The sequence below is a fragment of the Mercurialis annua genome, linkage group LG3, assembly GCF_937616625.2.
Source record: "Mercurialis annua linkage group LG3, ddMerAnnu1.2, whole genome shotgun sequence".
NCBI classification, from domain to species: Eukaryota; Viridiplantae; Streptophyta; class Magnoliopsida; order Malpighiales; family Euphorbiaceae; genus Mercurialis; species Mercurialis annua.
In genome coordinates, this window is record NC_065572.1 from 75,094,188 (window position 1) to 75,111,311 (window position 17,124).

Below are 17,124 nucleotides of genomic sequence, written 5' to 3' on the forward strand. Positions count from 1 at the left end.
TAATGCAAAAACTATTTATTTTATTTTTACTTGTATAGTTTTACAATCTTCAAAAAATCAATAAGCTAGCTAGTTATAGTTAGCAGAGCAATTCTTCATCTTAACATTATCAATCGGCAATAGATCTTGCGGATAAGGACACGTAATGTTTTTGGCTGGCAACAAACTGCAAGGCTCAGGACTAACATTGCTCGTTACTCCCTGTATGTCTGTGCAATTCCATTGCAGTTCCTTTTGTTTCTCGGTCAATGTTATACTTACATTCGAAATGCAAATTCCCGTAAACGGGTCGTTTTTTATCCCCTCGAGTCTCGCTGCGTAGGTCACATTTTCAGCTACAATGTCCTGGTAATTTATTCCGGTAATATTCGGCAATGCAGCTGGATCATAACCGGTACCTGGATGTGATCCATATGACCCGGTCATCCAGAAAACGTACTTCATTGTCTTGAAATTCATTCTTCTGACAAATATGTCCTTCACGTAACCTCCTCGTCCAATCGCGGTTTTAATTCTGACACCTGATTGAGTGTTGATTGCTGTGATGTCTTCGGCTCTGACATCCTGGATTCCGCCTGACATTTCGCTTCCGAGAGCAATTGTTGCACTGTCAGGGTAGATACAAGTTAATCTTCTTATCACCAGATGCTTTGTCGGCATTCCGAATTTGATTCCATATTGATCCCACTCGCTTTTAACTGCAATGCAGTCGTCCCCTGATTGAATGAAACAATCTTCGATTCTAGTATTCGTACACGAATCTACATATCAAAGATGGAACCTTATCATATGTTGCACAAAATGAAAACGCTGAAACAAAAAACGTTGAAACATAACAATCGAAAGGATGTCTTTTACGAGAATACGTAATAAATAGGACGTATGACTCGAACCTGGATTAATCCCGTCTGTGTTGGGGGAATCAACTGGTGCAAAAATAGTAAGCCTTTGGATCAACACATCACTACACAAATTTTCAAATGAAGAACATTATACAAAACAAATGGCTAAGCATGTAATTTTGATTATTAGTACATAAAAGTGGGCAAACCTGCAATATGTGGGATGAACATTCCATGAAGGAGAGTTAATTAAAGTAAGATTTGATATTTGGATCTTATGAGAGTACAGGAGCTCAATGAGATATGGTCGAGTCAGATTCAGTTCACCCTTGCGGAACTTCTCCCACCAGATTGAACCTTGCCCATTAATTGCGCCATTGTTACCTAATTTTATAATATGAACCCACTACAATAAATTCATCATTTAGGCTTAAATTCTACTATACAATAAAGGGAAAATATTTAATTACCTGTAATTATTACATCCTTAAGATTTGTACCGAAAATGAGACTGCTAAATCTTCCACCAGCTGCATCTCTTCCTTGCCCGTATGAAGGCAATGGAGGTATAATTGGCCACTCCGCCTCATCCTATACAATCACACCGACGAATTCAGAAATTTTTCATAACGGAGAAAAATAATGTTATAACGGAGAAATTTTGGTCAATGGGTATTTTACGAATTTTTTTATAAATAAGTGTGTAATAATGTTATTATTTGAAATTCAAATTTATAAGATACACAATTGCTCTCTACACGCTCTATGTAGGTTCAGGGCCGGTCTTAGATGAACTGAGGCCCTATGCGAAATTTTTAATTTTTTTTTTATAAAAATATCTATTCGTAAATTTATTTATAAAAATAAGCTCTTTTTAATTCTTTTCACAAAACACGTTCTTTTCACTTTGTTTTATAAAGGTATACTCTAGGTAAATTTTTGATATTTTTTTAGTAGATCGTTGATAGATTTTTAATAAATATATGTTCGGTAAGTTGTTAGTAGATTTTCATAACATTTCTTTATAAAAAATATATTTAAAAAAAAATTTATATTCAGTGTAATTTTCTCTTTTTCCTATTTGATAGATAAATAGATAGATTACGCCCTAAACGATTAAAAAATATAAAATTATATATTATTTTCATTTGTATTACTAGTTATTACTAAAGAGTTTAATTAATAAACTACAACTAAAAAGGGGCCCTTTAAAATTTATTTTCTAATTAATTACTAGAATATCTAATTAAATTTTAAAGTTAAAATTACATCTATCACACAAAAAATTAATAAAACATTAAGAAAATTAATATAATATTTATCTTTCTAATATGGGGCCCTCTAATATTTGTGGCCCTAGGAATAGGCCAAGGCCGGACATGTGTAGGTCCATCGTATAAGTGTATTACATTTACATATGAAAATATCAACTTTACGTAGCAATTAGATTAGCAATAGGGATTATAAAATTTGAAACGGGACGAATTGAAAAATATAGCTTTGCAAGATAATGTGATAGAAAGAATTTGAAACCTGAGAAGCAAGAAGAACAGCATTCTTATGAAGAAAAAGGGTGAAATGGCTAGTAAGATTAAAACTCCCAGTTAACCATTTTCCTTCAGGCACAATAAGCATTGCTCCTCCATGTGGTGCATATACGCTGAGATTGGCTATTGCTGATTTGAATGCCTTTGTGTTCGACGTTCTTCCATCTCCGACCTTTCCAAAATCCGTTAAAACCGCGCTGTGTTTTCGACAGTTTCTCGCAGTAAAATTTATAGTTTCAGAACTTCTAACACAATAACATAACAAAAGATAAGAAAAGAGAAGGATACAAACTCTGCCTGAACTGAAACACAAATCCATTGTACAAAAAGTAATGTAAATGAAAATGATTAATCTGAAATATATATTGAATGTAGTTTGGCTAGTATTATTAAGGTATAAGTGGAAAAGAATCTCAATGAATTAAGATATGAAATAAGCAAGGTGCTTTATACAATTACACATCATTTTTTGTTTTGGTAGTTATATTTATTTAGTACATTATCATTTTTTATTTAGACTATATGGGCCCAGACCTGCTTCTGTATACACAAGTAGCCTAGCTTGAAAATTTTAGTCCAGTCATTTAATGGGATGGTACAAATTTAATTGACATGAGAATTTCACGTTCTATTCTTCATTTCAGATAGCAAAGTTTCATTCGTCTAATCCCCACCCAAAAGTGTATATCTCAACAAATAGAATTTAATCAATTCACTATTGGATTGACACGTCAGGCGGTATAAAAAGATGGGTTAAAAGTGTTGGGTTATATAACATTACTCTTTCAGATAAAATAGAATTGTTGTTGACTAAAAAATTTCAAATTTTCAGTTTTGTTCAATTTTGAACCTAAAAAGATTAAGGGATTTTTAGATAAAAATCCACCAATTATCAAACTAATCTCATACACACCCATTGACCGAAACTCGTTGATAATTTTGAGCTCCAAATTATGCATTAAGCATATTTTGATAAGTATATTGACTATAAATTTCTAAATGACAATTTTTTACCTAAAAAATGATTTATTAACTTATCCAAAAATAATTGAATTATTATTTGACTAATAATATTAATATTGAAAAATTATGAAATATAAAAATTTAAAATTTACTGAATTTTAAAAGTCTAATGGTTATGATTTGAAAAGTTTTAATGAATAGTTAATTTTAATTTTGTAAAATTTAATCAATAATATATTTAAAAACTTGAGCTCCAAATTAAGCAACATATTTGACAAGATAATTGACTACAACTTGCCAAGTGGCGACTTTAAATTTTAAAGTTATTTATTATTCTATTCATTAATATTAAGCTTTAGAAGTTATAAAATACAAAAAGTTCAAACTTATTGAATTTTATAAGTCAAGTTTCAGGGAGGGCGGCGGTTGGTCGTTTGACTCGGAATTTCATAAAAAAATACTACAAAAGACACGTAAAAAACGAACAAAAAAACATATTGGCTTCTACTAAAATCAATATACAGTTGATAAAACATCCTAAATCAGCTAAAGAACATGTTGTTGATGAGAGATCATGGCAGTCTGAGCAAGAATACATTCATGACAAGAAAGGCATAAAATGTTTTAACACACGTTCTAAGCATCGAAATCTAACAGAAAATGGATATAAACGTATTAAAACAGCCTAATAACATGTTTCTAATCAGTTTGTATGGAAATCATGCCAAGAATATTCAAATTGACAGTTATAAAAGTTATAAAAGTTTTGTGGCAAAAACAGTCAAATAAACTAATCATGCACCCTAATAAATACAATTCAACATTTATGATTAAAATAGAGTGAAAAGTGATAAAGAAAGATTATGGGTACTCAGAAGTACCGTTCTGAGTCATTGACTCGTTTTTTCGTGATCCAGATGTGGAATTCAGCTTCAGATCAGTGCGCAGCAAGGCGTTCTCGAGTAATTAGAACGTACTTAGTTCGATTCTAGATTGGAATTGAGTGGTGTGTGTGAGGGAGGAAGTTCGGCCACAACTAAATTCCTAGGGCTGGGTGTTGCATTTGTTATATTTCCGGTCTGACCAAAAGCTAGGTTATTCTAGTTATCATTGTTTCCCATAATAAAAGAGTATTTGACCATTCATAATGAAGCACGTTTGGAGTAAGCATCATCTATATTTATGATATTGCTTAATCCATATATATATAGTTGTTGATGTTATATTCAATTTATGTGGATGTCATATGTGGTTTCACTTGCTAAAACATTAAAGAAAGAAGAATTGAATGCCATTAAAATATAAATATTTTTAGACATGAACATATTATTATAATTATATGATTTTAATGGTAATCAAATTCTTATGAGGTTCATCAAAACAATTCAGGGTGGAGGATAATATGTGTTCTTTTTGATTTAACCCTTTTTGCATTAAATTGATTTATGGATGACAATTGTTTTTCATCAAATGTCTTTTTAATTTATTTATATGACATATCTCCTATTTTTTTATTTTAAAATAATTTTTAATTTACTATTTTTTATTATTAATTATAAGACTTAAATGCACCAAAAAATCACCAACTTTCGCGTGTTTTTGGTATTTAACATAAATTTTTTAATTTTGGCAAAAATGTACATGAACTTTCAAAATTTTACAATTAAAATCACCGGCACCGTTTTGGATGTGAAATAATATAATTTCTCAAAGGACACAGACACGTGGTTTTAGTTGCAAAAAATTTGGAAAGTTCATGTTATGCCAGAATTAAAAGATTATGTTAAATACTAAAAACACGCAAAAGTTGGTGATTTTTTGTGCATTTTAAGTCTAATTTTAATTAAGTAATTATTAAAATTTTAAAATTTGAATTATGCAATTAATATTTTTTATTAAATTACTACTATTTATATATTATAATATACGAAAACATTTAAAATTAAATTTATTAATTAAAATTAAGTTTATATAGATTTTTTTTTAAAATGTGGTTATAAAATTTGAAGAGTTTTTGTTGATGTTTAGAGATTATGCAATCAAATGAGGTGATATATCAATATATTTATAAATAATGAAATAAATAAAATTTCAAATTTCAATGTAATTTAATAAATAAATTTAAGACTAATATTTTTTTAACATACATGGTTATAAAATACGAAGAGTTTTAAATTATTAATAATATTTGTAAGCTAATTAAATATGAAGAGTTTTTTAAAAAACAATTAATATAATATAAATGAAATATTTAAACTAATAAATCATATATATGATTTAATTTCAAATGAAATATCAATTGAAAATAATATATATATATATATATATATATATATATATATATATATATATATATATATATATATATATTAAAAATAACATTTTGTTAATAAAAATTATTTGATTATGGATTTCAAATTTTAACTGTAACATTAATATTTATATTTTATAAAATATGAATTTTTTGAAATAAAATAAAATAAATTAAAATTTAATCTTATTAAAATTTTGATTATTATGGTTATACAATGTAATGAGTTTAATTTAAATTTCGATCTTGTATCAACTAATTTATCTATTATATTAAATATGACTAAAAAAATCTAAATAACATAACGTGAATCACAATTACTATTAAAGATATTAAAATTATCAAAATCACGCGCGCAATGCGGCCTAATTATAATAAATATCCACAAATAGCTAAATTTGGATAATGCAAAAGCTTTTTATTTTATTTTCACTTGTTGAGTTTTACAATCATCAAGAAATCAATAAGCTAGCTAGTCATAGTTAGCCTGGAGCAGAGCAAATCTTCATCTTAACATTATCAATAGGCAAAACATCTTGCGGATAAGGACACGTAATGCTTTTGGCAGGCAACAAACTGCAAGGCTTAGGACTAACATTGCTCGTTACTCCCTGTATGTCTGTGCAGTTCCATTGCAGTTCCTTTGGTTTCTCGGTCAATGTTATACTTACATTCGAAATGCAAATTCCCGTAAACGGGTCGTTTTTTATCCCGTCGAGTCTCGCCGAGTAGGTCACATTTTCAGCTACAATGTCATGGTAATTTATTCCGGTAATATTCGGCAATGCATTCGGATCATAACCGGTACCTGGATGTGATCCATATGACCCGGTCATCCAGAAAACGTACTTCATTGTCTTGAAATTCATTCTTCTAACGAAAATGTCCTTCACGTAACCTCCTCGTCCAATTGCGGTTTTAATTCTGACACCCGATTGAGTGTTGATTGCTGTGATGTCTTCAGCTCTAACGTCCTGGATTCCGCCTGACATTTCGCTTCCGAGGGCAATTGTTGCACTGTCAGGGGAGATGCAAGTTAATCTTCTTATCACCAGATGCTTTGTCGGCATTCCGAATTTGATTCCATATTGATCCCACCCGCTTTTGACTGCAATGCAGTCGTCCCCTGATACTATGAAACAATCTTCGATTCTGGTATTCATACACGAGTCTACACAACAAAAATGGTTATCTTATCATATGTTGTATGGAAATAGAAACGCTTAAACGAAAAACACTGAAACAGAAAACAACCGGGGATTATTTTTTACGAGAATATGTTATAAACAGGACGAATGACTCGAACCTGGATTAATCCCATCTGTGTTGGGGGAATCAATAGGTGCAAGAATAGTAAGCCCTTGGATCAACACATCACTATACAAATTTTCAAATGAAGAACATTACTATAAAAATGAATGGCTAAGCATGGAATTTTGGTTATTAGTACATAAAATGGGCAAACCTGCAATATGTGGGATGAACATTCCATGAAGGAGAGTTGATTAAAGTAAGATTTGATATTTGGATCTTATGAGAGTACAAGAGCTCAATGAGATAGGGTCGAGTCAGATTTAATTTGCCTTTGTGGAATTTTTCCCACCAGCTTGCACCTTGCCCATCAATTGTGCCATTGTTACCTAATTTTACAAATAAGTTATGTCACATATATAATATGACCCCACAACACTAAATTCATTAAATTAGGCTTAAATTCTGTAGAATTAAGGGGAAATATTTAATTACCTGTAATTACTACATCCTTAAGATTTGTACCGAAAATGAGACTGCTGAATCTTCCACCAGCTGCATCTCTTCCTTGCCCATATGAAGGCAATGGAGGTATAATTGGCCACTCTGCCTCATCCTATACAATCACACTGACGAATTCAGGAATTTTTTCATAACGGACAAAAATATAAAATCATATATGTTTTATTATATTTTTATTTATAATTAAGTCTTAAGTTATTATTTGAAATTTAAAATTATAAGAAGCGCAATTGCACACTACACGCTCTATGTAGATCCATCACGCAAGCGCATTACATTTACATATGAAAATATCAAATTAATCTGGCAATTAGACTAGCATATTAGCAATAGAGATTATGAAATACGAAACGGAACCAATTGAAAAATAATCTTTGCAGTAAACGTAGAAAGAATTTGGAACCTGAGAAGCAAGAAGAACAGCATCCTTATGGAGAAAAAGAGTGAAATGGCTAGTGAGATTAAAACTCCCAGTTAGCCATTTTCCTGCAGGCACAATAAGTTGTGCACCACCTTGTGGTGCATATACGCTGAGATTAGCTATTGCTGATTTGAATGCCTTTGTGTTCGACGTTTTGCCATCTCCGACGCCCCCAAAATCCGTCAAAACCGCGCTGTGTTTTCGACAATCTCTCGCAGGATAATGTATAGTTTTAGTACTTCTAGCATAAGAACATATCAAAAGATAAGAAAAGAGAATGATACAAACTCTGCCTGAACTGAAACACAAATCCATTGTAACAAAAAGTAATCTAAATGAATATGATTAATCTGGAATATATATTGAATGTAGTTTGGCTAGTATTATTGAGGTATAATTGGAAAAGAATCTCAGTGAAATTAAGGTATGAAATAAGCCAGGTGCGTTATGCAATTATTAAAGGTAAATGATGAAGCAAATAAAGGAAGTACTACACATCATTTTTTGTTTTGGTAGTTATATTTATTTAGTACATTATCATTTTTGATTTAGTTGATAATTCTGGACTGGTTTCTATATTTGTAGTAGACTATTGGACCCAGATCTGCTTCTGTATACACAAGTGGCCCAACTTGAAAATTTTAGTCCACTCATTTTATGGATGGTAAAAATATAATTGACCTGAGAATTTCACGTTCTATTCTTCATTCCAGATAAAATAGAATCCTGTTGACTAAAAAAAGTTAGAGCTTTTTATCAGTTTGGTTCCAATTTGAACCTTACAAATCAATTCGGTTTTAGTTTACCGAATCAAAAATCAAACTAAATTAAAAATCATGTAACTAGTAAAACTAGTCAAGCGTTGCTTTGACTCTTTCCGACCAATTAAATAATTAATGTTGAACTAACTTACTATATCTTAAGTAAAATATTTCTTGTGAGCATTCCAAGTTTGTAATACATTTTTAAAAAAATATTTACACCAATAAAGGCTAGAGGCGGAACTAGAAAATTTGAAATGGGGGGGTGGGAAAAAAAATTCGTAAAAATTATAACTATATCCTAAGAGAAGTAAAATTATACATAAAGAATTTATAAAAGTTATTTTTTTTGAAGATATTAACAAAAAATTAGAGATGACAATTATATAAAAGTATAAATTTGATGACTATATTTAAAAAAAAACATGATGTACTAATTTGTTATTTTTGAAAAGTTTGCGGAGGCGGTCGTCATTTCATCAAATAGGGCTGGTTCCGCCCCTGATAAGGGCTGCATTGATAAAAATTTATTATATTGAAGTATAAAGGATTGTAATAGAAAAAGAAAAACTCATTGTGAAACTTTAATTCATGAGAAACAAATTTATATTCTTACTTGTATCTTTTTTCTTATGTGTTTGTCCTAATTAGTAGTTATATACTACAATACACTCTCTATTAATTAATACTTAATAAATTCAAAAAATCAAATTCAATATTATGTTTTATAAAATATTTAATAAATTAATAATTCTAATAATTAATAAAATTTTAATTCATCATATATATTAATTATTAGAGGGTCGACGCATTATCTTTTACACTTCTATCTTTACTGCAATTTAGACTTTTACTATCGCTTTTAAAATATAAAAATGCATGGAGAAATAATTAAAGCCCATTATCTGCTAAAATTATTTTAGTTCCTTTTAAATTTATAATATTTAATTTTTAAAGTCAATATCGCATTCATTTTCTATAGTAATTATTTTATTATGCCATAGTAATAGAATTTATATATTCAGTACTATAATAGACCCTCTAATAATTAATACTTAATAAATTAATATTTCTAATAATTAATACAATTTCAGAGAATCAATTTCAATTTTACTCATATAAGATATTCAATAAATTAATAATTTTAATAATTAATAAAATTTTAATTCACCATGTCTATTAATTATTAGAGGGTCGACTGTATATCAATAAGTTGTCATAATACTAAATTAATTATTTTTTAAAATAATTAAATTATTAACAAATAAATTTAAGAATTGAAGTGTAACTTTTAATAAATAAAAGAACTAAATCTATTATTTTTCGACTTAATTTAACTTATTAGGCGTTATTGCTTAGTAGAGGCATAATTATTATTATGTAGTTTGTTTTGTTGATTTTATTTTACTTTCTGTTTAATTTGACTAGTTTTACATCTAATCTTAGCCCAGGAGATTATTAATTTGGTATACCTCATTCAGCTTATGTGGTTTGACTCTTAACATCATTTGACTCTTAACTTTCATGTATAGTATAACTTTCATGTATGGTATATTGATAAATTTGATTTGTTTAATTATTTATATTTTATATATTCAATTGGTCTAATTTAATTTTTTTTAATTCAGTTCGATACGGAGTTCCAAAAAATTTACACATTAGTCAATTTTTTAACACTTAGAATTGTTTCAGGTTTGCAACTTTTATATCAAGACAATTATTCATTCCCCACAATAAAATTGATGAAAGAAACACATCTAACTTCTTTTATCTATAAAATAGACTAGCTAAACAAAAGTGATATTCTCTTAAAATAATGTAAAAGTGTTGAAATTCATATATCAGACATAATTAGAAATTAAATTAAAATTAAAAAAGATAAAATATAATAATTTCATACAACTATTATAATATATAAAAGTTATAATTTATTAAAATTTAAAAGATAAGCGCGTAATATTTTTTAGGCTTATCCTTCGAAAAAACCCTCACCTTTTACCCCCAATTCGTTTGCACCCTCACCTTGTAAAATCGTCAATTTTACCCACATTATGACCTTTTGGTTTCAATTGCACCCTCAAGCATCAAATTAATCTATTTTCACTTGAAAAAAGCTCAAATTAATGCTTTATATTTTAGCATACATTTTAAATAGGGCTTAACGTTATATTTAAAACAATAAAACTCCTCCTTTTAAAAATTATAAAATTTAATAATAATTTTTTATTTAATATAAACAATTTTTTTAATTAATAATATTCCGATATTTGAAGAACTTCGCCGCCGCCATCCGACCCGTTAAGAAATATATCATTAAATAATTAAAAAAATTAAAAAACTTAAATTTAAAATTAATTTTAATTTTTTAAAAATAAATAAATAAATGAAACTCGCTCGTCTTCCTCGAGACGAACACGGAGCATGGCGAACCCGCTCCGGGTATGTCTCGAGGAAGACGAACCAGTTGTCTTTCACTGAGGAAGATCGACTTCCTCTGAGGTTTTTTCATTATTTTAATTTTCTGATTTATAGAATTTTATTAACAGTTAAATCGATCAGCTTGCAGGGTTATTTTTTGGATTTCCTTAAGATCAGATCTTGAATCAACAGACATTTTCTATTTCAATACCTCTTTGATCTCTGTTTTTTAAAGATTTAGTCTTTTGAATCAAAAACCTGTTCTTTTAACTAGGGTTTGATTTTGTTTTCAGTTGTTTTTTGTTAATTTAGTTTGACAGAATATTTGTAGCTCTTTGAAGGTAAAAAAATGGCAGCTACAATGGATTTTTATAGTGCATTAATGGAAGCACTTGAACCTTTTATGAAAGTGCTTCTTCTTTACCTCCTCTTCCGTCTACTTCTTATTCTAACAACAACGATTATCTTTATTTTTCTTCTTCTTTTTCTAATTTTCAAGATCAAGATCAGACCTTTTTGTACTCTAATGGCTGCTTTCAATCACCTGCCCAACAATTTTCAAATGGGTATTTGATGCAAGACTAAATTATTAGCAGCTCTAGTCTTGAGAAGCCCTTTTTAATTGATTTTGTTTAATAAAAAATTATTATTGATTTTTGAAATTTTAGAGAAGATGGTTTTTTTGTTTTGATTATAACATTGAGGACTATTTAAGATTTTTATTAAAATTTAAAGTATTGAGAAAAAGATCAATTTGATGCTTGAGGGTGTAATTGAAACTAAAAGGTGCGAATTATAATTATTGAGGGTGCAATTGATATTGAAAGGTCATAATTTGGGTAAAATTGACGATTTTACAACGTGAGGGTGCAAACGAATTGGGGCTAAAAGGTGGGGGGGTTTTCAGAAAATTAGCCTATTTTTTATATAACAAGTATAAATCAGAGCTAACTATATTTAGTTTTATTAGCATTTCTTTTAAATTAAGGGGGCAATTGTTCCCTTTATGCTCCATGCTTGATGCTTCATAACGGGTACAATTATTAACCATTTTAAATTTTAAGAGTTTTTTTGGAAGGGAATTTTAAGAGTTTATTTATTTATATTTCATACCTTTTTTCTTCAGATTATCCATCTATGAATTACCAAAGACGTTTATCCTTTTCTCTTTCGGCCAGATAATGGGCCCAGCATTCTTTTGACCCAACCCACTACGACGAGTTACTCGGTGGCCCTTTTAAGTTGCCAGGTGTCAATAATAAACCAATCAGAAGAATCCAAGTGGCAGCCAGAACCTCTTAAAAGGTTTTTGATAGGCAAGTGATAATACTGGAGGATACGTGGCGCAATAAGGGAGCTATTAACGTTGAAACTAAAATACAAAGAAGCGGGTCAAATTTGAGAATAGAAGAAACGCGATTCGTTGTCGTCTCCTCCGTTAACAAGCGGCGGCCCTACTGTCTCACGTTTTCCACTGTACCAGTCTGACAGCTGCCCGTTCTATTCTTGTCCACATATCACTCTCCACTTCTAAACAATGTTTTTCAAATCCAACTGAAGATTTTGTCAACAAAACAAAAAATTTAAGGCTTAATACATAGTTTGACCCCTGAACTTGTACTCTTTTACCCATCTAACCCCCAAACTTAACGTTTCACCTATCGAACCCCTGAACTTGTTAAATAACCCGATTTGACCCCCGAACTTGATAAATTCGTAAACATTAAACCCCTCCGTACACAATTTTTTCTAGAATATTTCAAGTGACAGGTGGACACGAAGGGTTCAATATTTACATATTTATCAAGTTCAGAGGTCAAATCGGATTATTTAACAAGTTCAGAGGTTCGATAGGTGAGACGTTAAGTTTAGAGGTTAGATGGGTAAAATGGTACAAGTTCAGGGGTCAAACTATGTATTAAGCCAAAAATTTAAAGATCAAACCACTTTTATGTGTGATTTATAATTTTACTGAGTTCAATCGGTTCAATCTTAATTAATAACTATTGAACTCTAAATTATGTAATTTGTAATGTTTATGAATAGAAATTCTTTAATAAAATATGTACTCCTTTACAATAGAAAATAAAAAAAATAAAAATTTCGCTATATTAAATTCTTAAAATATTAAAAATTAGTTTAATTGTACCAAAAAAATCAAACTTTTTAAACTTTTTGGAGACTTATCAAGCCTTTTTAATGTCGTAAATTTATTTAGATTTGTTCAATTTGTCGAAAATCTATCTAATTTTTTAAAATCAATTCAATATATCGTATAGCATCCTAATTGACAGTTTTTTTTATTTCAATATTTTCTAAAATTAGAGATTCAATTACCACGTAGATGCAATTAAATTAATTTTTAAAAATTTGATAGATTTTCGGCAAATTGGTTAAATCGAATTAGAATTTTTTTTATATTAGGAAGGAGGGAGCGTTTATGGGACGAAATGAATCCAGTTTGCTGTCCAACGCTTATACTATTTGAGATACAGCTCGTTCGATAAAACGGATTAGATTAATTAATTTAAAAAGGATTTGATAGAGCGTCCCCCTAAGAACGAAAAGTCTTGAATTCAAATCGCCATTATACTAAAAATGAAATCCCTAATTCTCATAGAATAGAAGAAAAAAAAGAACAATTTAATCCATGTGATCAACGTTTAACCGTTGACAATGCAAAAAAATTGATGAACATTTACCATTAATTTAAGAAAAATACTATTTAACCCACTATTTTGTACCAACTTCTTTAACCCACTTTACGTGGTGGTATTTATTCGTCCAATTCTCCTTTAAAAGTATATATCTCAAAAGAACAATTTTAAATACATTCACTCTTTTATTACCACGTCAGGTGAGTTAAGAAAAGTGGGTTAGCATACTTTTAATTTAAATCACCATGCCAATGGGACTAGAAATTAAATCCATTTATATACCTAAAATAGTTCATTTGATCAGTATTTACCATTGACAATGTGAAAAATAGTAAAAAGAAAAATATTGTTGATTAAAAACTAGAAATAAAATTGTGCCAAAAGATAAAAGTATTAAAAATTATTGATAAATTAGATTTTATGAGTTAAATGATTAAATCCAAATTTTAGGAAAGTGGAGTAATTAACAGTAGTATTTTATACCACTAGCCCCACATGCAAAAGATGTGGACTCGGTGCATTTAAACCAAAGGTCCAATTCCCCAGCAAAACAACATCTTAAACCACCCTTACCAAATTCTCTTCCCTGAGGGTAGCCACTAAATCCCATTTAGCTAGGCTACACCTCTCCTTTTCTCCTCTCAATCTTAATCAACTGCTCTTCCTATGGCGGCTGGACTCTCCGCCGCGCCCGTCTTAAAGCCTCTGTGTTATATCAGAGCCTCCAATCTTCGTCCAAATCCTGTGTCCACTTCACTGCTCTTCCGTCAATATCACCGGAGCTTGTTTCTTGGTCGTGGTACGAGGAAAGCGACGAATTTTGTATGTTTTGTTCTTGAAGATTCGAAACAGAGCGTTGGAATTGAAGAGAATGAGAAAGCAAGCTACCAGATCGTGAATCCTCGTGTTGCTGAAAGATTAGCTAGAAAGAAATCGGAGAGGTTTACTTATTTGATTGCTGCTGTTATGTCTAGCTTTGGTATTACTTCTATGGCTGTTATGGCTTGTTACTACAGATTTTACTGGCAAATGGAGGTACTTTTATCCGACAGATACTGCTCAACGTTTATATTATTTGAATTATAGCTAGTTGATTAGTGTTTGTTTTATTAAAATTCAATTTCTTTTGATCTCTGTAGGGCGGAGAAGTTCCTTTAGTTGAAATGTTAGGTACATTTTTACTGTCAGTTGGTGCTGCTGTAAGTAATTACAGTCTCTTACTGCTCTCTAAAATTCTACATCAAATATCTTCAATTGAATTGAACTGGAAATTGTTCGTTTCATCAGGTGGGTATGGAATTTTGGGCAAGATGGGCTCATAAAGCTCTCTGGCATGCTTCCTTATGGCATATGCACGAGGTATAATATATAATCCGATATACATGTTCGATAGGAGAGTGCTTATAGGAGGAATTGAACCTGCGACTTAACAGTTTGCTGCCTAGCGATAATATCATTTGAGTTATAATTCATTGATACATGCTCGACCTTTGTCCTCACTGAAATGGATTTCTGATAAGTTTTCTTGATTTTGAAATTTGGTTGCACAGTCTCACCATCGAGCACGAGAGGGTCCGTTCGAGCTGAACGATGTATTTGCAATAACAAATGCAGTACCAGCCATCGGACTTCTGTATTACGGTTTCTTTAACAAAGGCATTTTTCCTGGTCTTTGTTTTGGTGCTGTAAGTCTCTGTCGTATCTTTTTCGATGTGATTTAATTTGTTTTATTCCTTGATTAACGGATCATTACGTGGGATTAGTTATTATACTAGATTAATTAATACAGATTACTGCTGATTACGATTTTTTTTAAATGTGGCAAATATACCCCTGGTCTAATTCTTGACTTGTTGGGATGCAGGGACTTGGCATTACAGTGTTTGGTATGGCCTACATGTTTGTCCACGATGGTCTTGTTCACAGGAGATTCCCAGTGGGTCCCATTGCCAACGTGCCTTATTTTAGAAAGGTCGCTGCTGCCCACCAGGTAAACTTTTTACAACCGCACGATCGTCCTTTACTCTAACAGAAAATAGAATCTAACCGTTGATATTTAATTTTTTTTAGCTTCACCACACGGATAAATTTGAGGGGGTACCATATGGGTTGTTTATGGGACCAAAGGTAAGCTATTTTTAAACGCTTTGCTTTATTTAAATTTAAGGGTATGCTTGTAATTCTATGTATTTCTAGATAACATGGGACATTAAATTGTGTGGTGCAGGAACTTGAAGAAGTTGGAGGCTTAGAAGAATTGGAAAAAGAGATTGATCGGAGAAAAAAATTATACAGTTAATGGTAGATTATGATACAATCAAATTTTTGAATAGTTTGTTGAAGTGTAGAAAAACAAAATAGATTGACTATCAATGAAAATAGAGTTTCTTATGTTAATTTTTTGTGTTTATATTATCAAAGGCCAGATTGAATATCAAAGTTGGATAAGGAGTTGTCAACTTTTTATTTTATTTACTTGGAAAATATGTCAAATAACTAATTCATAAAATAAAAATAACGGTGATAGAGAGTTTAGTGATGTTATTATCATTTTTGATGTAAAATATCTATTGAATTTAGGTGTGAAACAAATGTTCATTTATCTTTTGCGTCTTCTTATGGTACATTATGCATTTTAATTAAGCACATGAGAATTATAAAATATTTAACTTTAGGCTTTTTGGTTTATTAAAGTTCTGATATCATATCAAATAATTAATTTATTAAATCAATCAAACAATCATCTTCAACAATGCAAAAAATATTAAAACGTTGCTACTGTTGCTGACCTGGAAGATGTTGAATATCAAGTGCTAATTGAAGCCTAGTGGGAAAAGAATACATTATATAATAATATGAAAAATGTTAAAGGAATTGAGAATAGAGACATCTAACTATATGCAGGAGTAGTATAATATGATACTATGATAGGTAGAAATATCTGATAACCATTCATGTCATATGCCTAACTTCCAAATAATTCTAAACTCTAATTTGGAATCCAATAAATTAACTTCGATCAATATAACATAACAAAAAACACAGAAGAACAAGTAAAAATTAGCTTAAGATAAAATAAAATTATGGTCCGAACAAAGACTAACTCAAGTCAAAGTATAAGACTGAAATTTAAATTAGGACTAGTTCGAATCATATAGAAAGATCGATACCCAAACAAAAAAATAGGTGAGATCAGAATAAAAATCTCTAAGAATGGCTAGCTTGAAAAACATGTCTTAAACTAGCTATGAACTCTGGACTTGAGCAAGACGACTAGGGCTATAGTTTTTCTAAAAGAATAAGTGATTTATGTGACATATCCATGACACATTCTTTTAGATATATTTAAAATTACAGCTCAACATCAACATAAAAATTAATAAAACAAATTCTATAGAGCATACAACATTCTATAAATACTCCCTTAATCT

The 17,124-nt window shown here is 30.1% G+C and overlaps 3 protein-coding genes across 3 annotated transcripts; 1 reads left to right on the forward strand and 2 right to left on the reverse strand.

Annotated features, from left to right (window-relative positions):
- Nucleotides 1-2,723, reverse strand: LOC130014654 (probable polygalacturonase). Its single transcript, XM_050365126.2, has 5 exons — nucleotides 2,376-2,723; nucleotides 1,313-1,433; nucleotides 1,052-1,226; nucleotides 894-964; nucleotides 1-761 (listed from the first exon to the last, which is right to left on the reverse strand). The coding sequence occupies exons 1-5, from the start codon at nucleotides 2,706-2,708 to the stop codon at nucleotides 70-72; spliced, it is 1,392 nt and encodes a 463-aa protein (XP_050221083.2). The 5' UTR covers nucleotides 2,709-2,723; the 3' UTR covers nucleotides 1-69.
- Nucleotides 2,724-6,060: 3,337 nt separating this feature from the next.
- On the reverse strand, nucleotides 6,061-8,416 carry LOC126671357 (probable polygalacturonase). Its single transcript, XM_050365128.2, has 5 exons — nucleotides 7,840-8,416; nucleotides 7,410-7,530; nucleotides 7,129-7,303; nucleotides 6,970-7,040; nucleotides 6,061-6,834 (listed from the first exon to the last, which is right to left on the reverse strand). Exons 1-5 carry the CDS (start codon nucleotides 8,170-8,172, stop codon nucleotides 6,146-6,148), a joined length of 1,389 nt encoding a protein of 462 aa, XP_050221085.1. The 5' UTR covers nucleotides 8,173-8,416; the 3' UTR covers nucleotides 6,061-6,145.
- Nucleotides 8,417-14,236: 5,820 nt separating this feature from the next.
- Nucleotides 14,237-16,090, forward strand: LOC126675544 (beta-carotene hydroxylase 2, chloroplastic-like). The gene is made up of 7 exons (XM_050370200.2): nucleotides 14,237-14,728; nucleotides 14,833-14,892; nucleotides 14,981-15,052; nucleotides 15,244-15,378; nucleotides 15,558-15,683; nucleotides 15,764-15,820; nucleotides 15,921-16,090. Exons 1-7 carry the CDS (start codon nucleotides 14,360-14,362, stop codon nucleotides 15,990-15,992), a joined length of 891 nt encoding a protein of 296 aa, XP_050226157.1. The 5' UTR covers nucleotides 14,237-14,359; the 3' UTR covers nucleotides 15,993-16,090.
- Nucleotides 16,091-17,124: the final 1,034 nt, after the last annotated feature.

What these genes read in the sequence shown, in the direction of transcription:
- LOC130014654 (XM_050365126.2), bottom strand. Translation starts at nt 2,708, where the DNA reads ATGGATTTGTGTTTCAGTTCAGGCAGAGTTTGTATCCTTCTCTTTTCT. An exon ending in CTGTTCTTCTTGCTTCTCAG is followed by an intron (nt 1,434 to 2,375) that starts GTTTCAAATTCT and finishes GTGATTGTATAG; the next exon opens with GATGAGGCGGAGTGGCCAAT. An exon ending in TAAGGATGTAATAATTACAG is followed by an intron (nt 1,227 to 1,312) that starts GTAATTAAATAT and finishes TTATAAAATTAG; the next exon opens with GTAACAATGGCGCAATTAAT.
- LOC126671357 (XM_050365128.2), bottom strand. Translation starts at nt 8,172, where the DNA reads ATGGATTTGTGTTTCAGTTCAGGCAGAGTTTGTATCATTCTCTTTTCT. An exon ending in TAAGGATGTAGTAATTACAG is followed by an intron (nt 7,304 to 7,409) that starts GTAATTAAATAT and finishes TTGTAAAATTAG; the next exon opens with GTAACAATGGCACAATTGAT. An exon ending in CACAGATGGGATTAATCCAG is followed by an intron (nt 6,835 to 6,969) that starts GTTCGAGTCATT and finishes TTTGTTGTGTAG; the next exon opens with ACTCGTGTATGAATACCAGA.
- LOC126675544 (XM_050370200.2), top strand. Translation starts at nt 14,360, where the DNA reads ATGGCGGCTGGACTCTCCGCCGCGCCCGTCTTAAAGCCTCTGTGTTAT. An exon ending in CTGGTCTTTGTTTTGGTGCT is followed by an intron (nt 15,379 to 15,557) that starts GTAAGTCTCTGT and finishes GTTGGGATGCAG; the next exon opens with GGACTTGGCATTACAGTGTT. An exon ending in AGGTCGCTGCTGCCCACCAG is followed by an intron (nt 15,684 to 15,763) that starts GTAAACTTTTTA and finishes AATTTTTTTTAG; the next exon opens with CTTCACCACACGGATAAATT.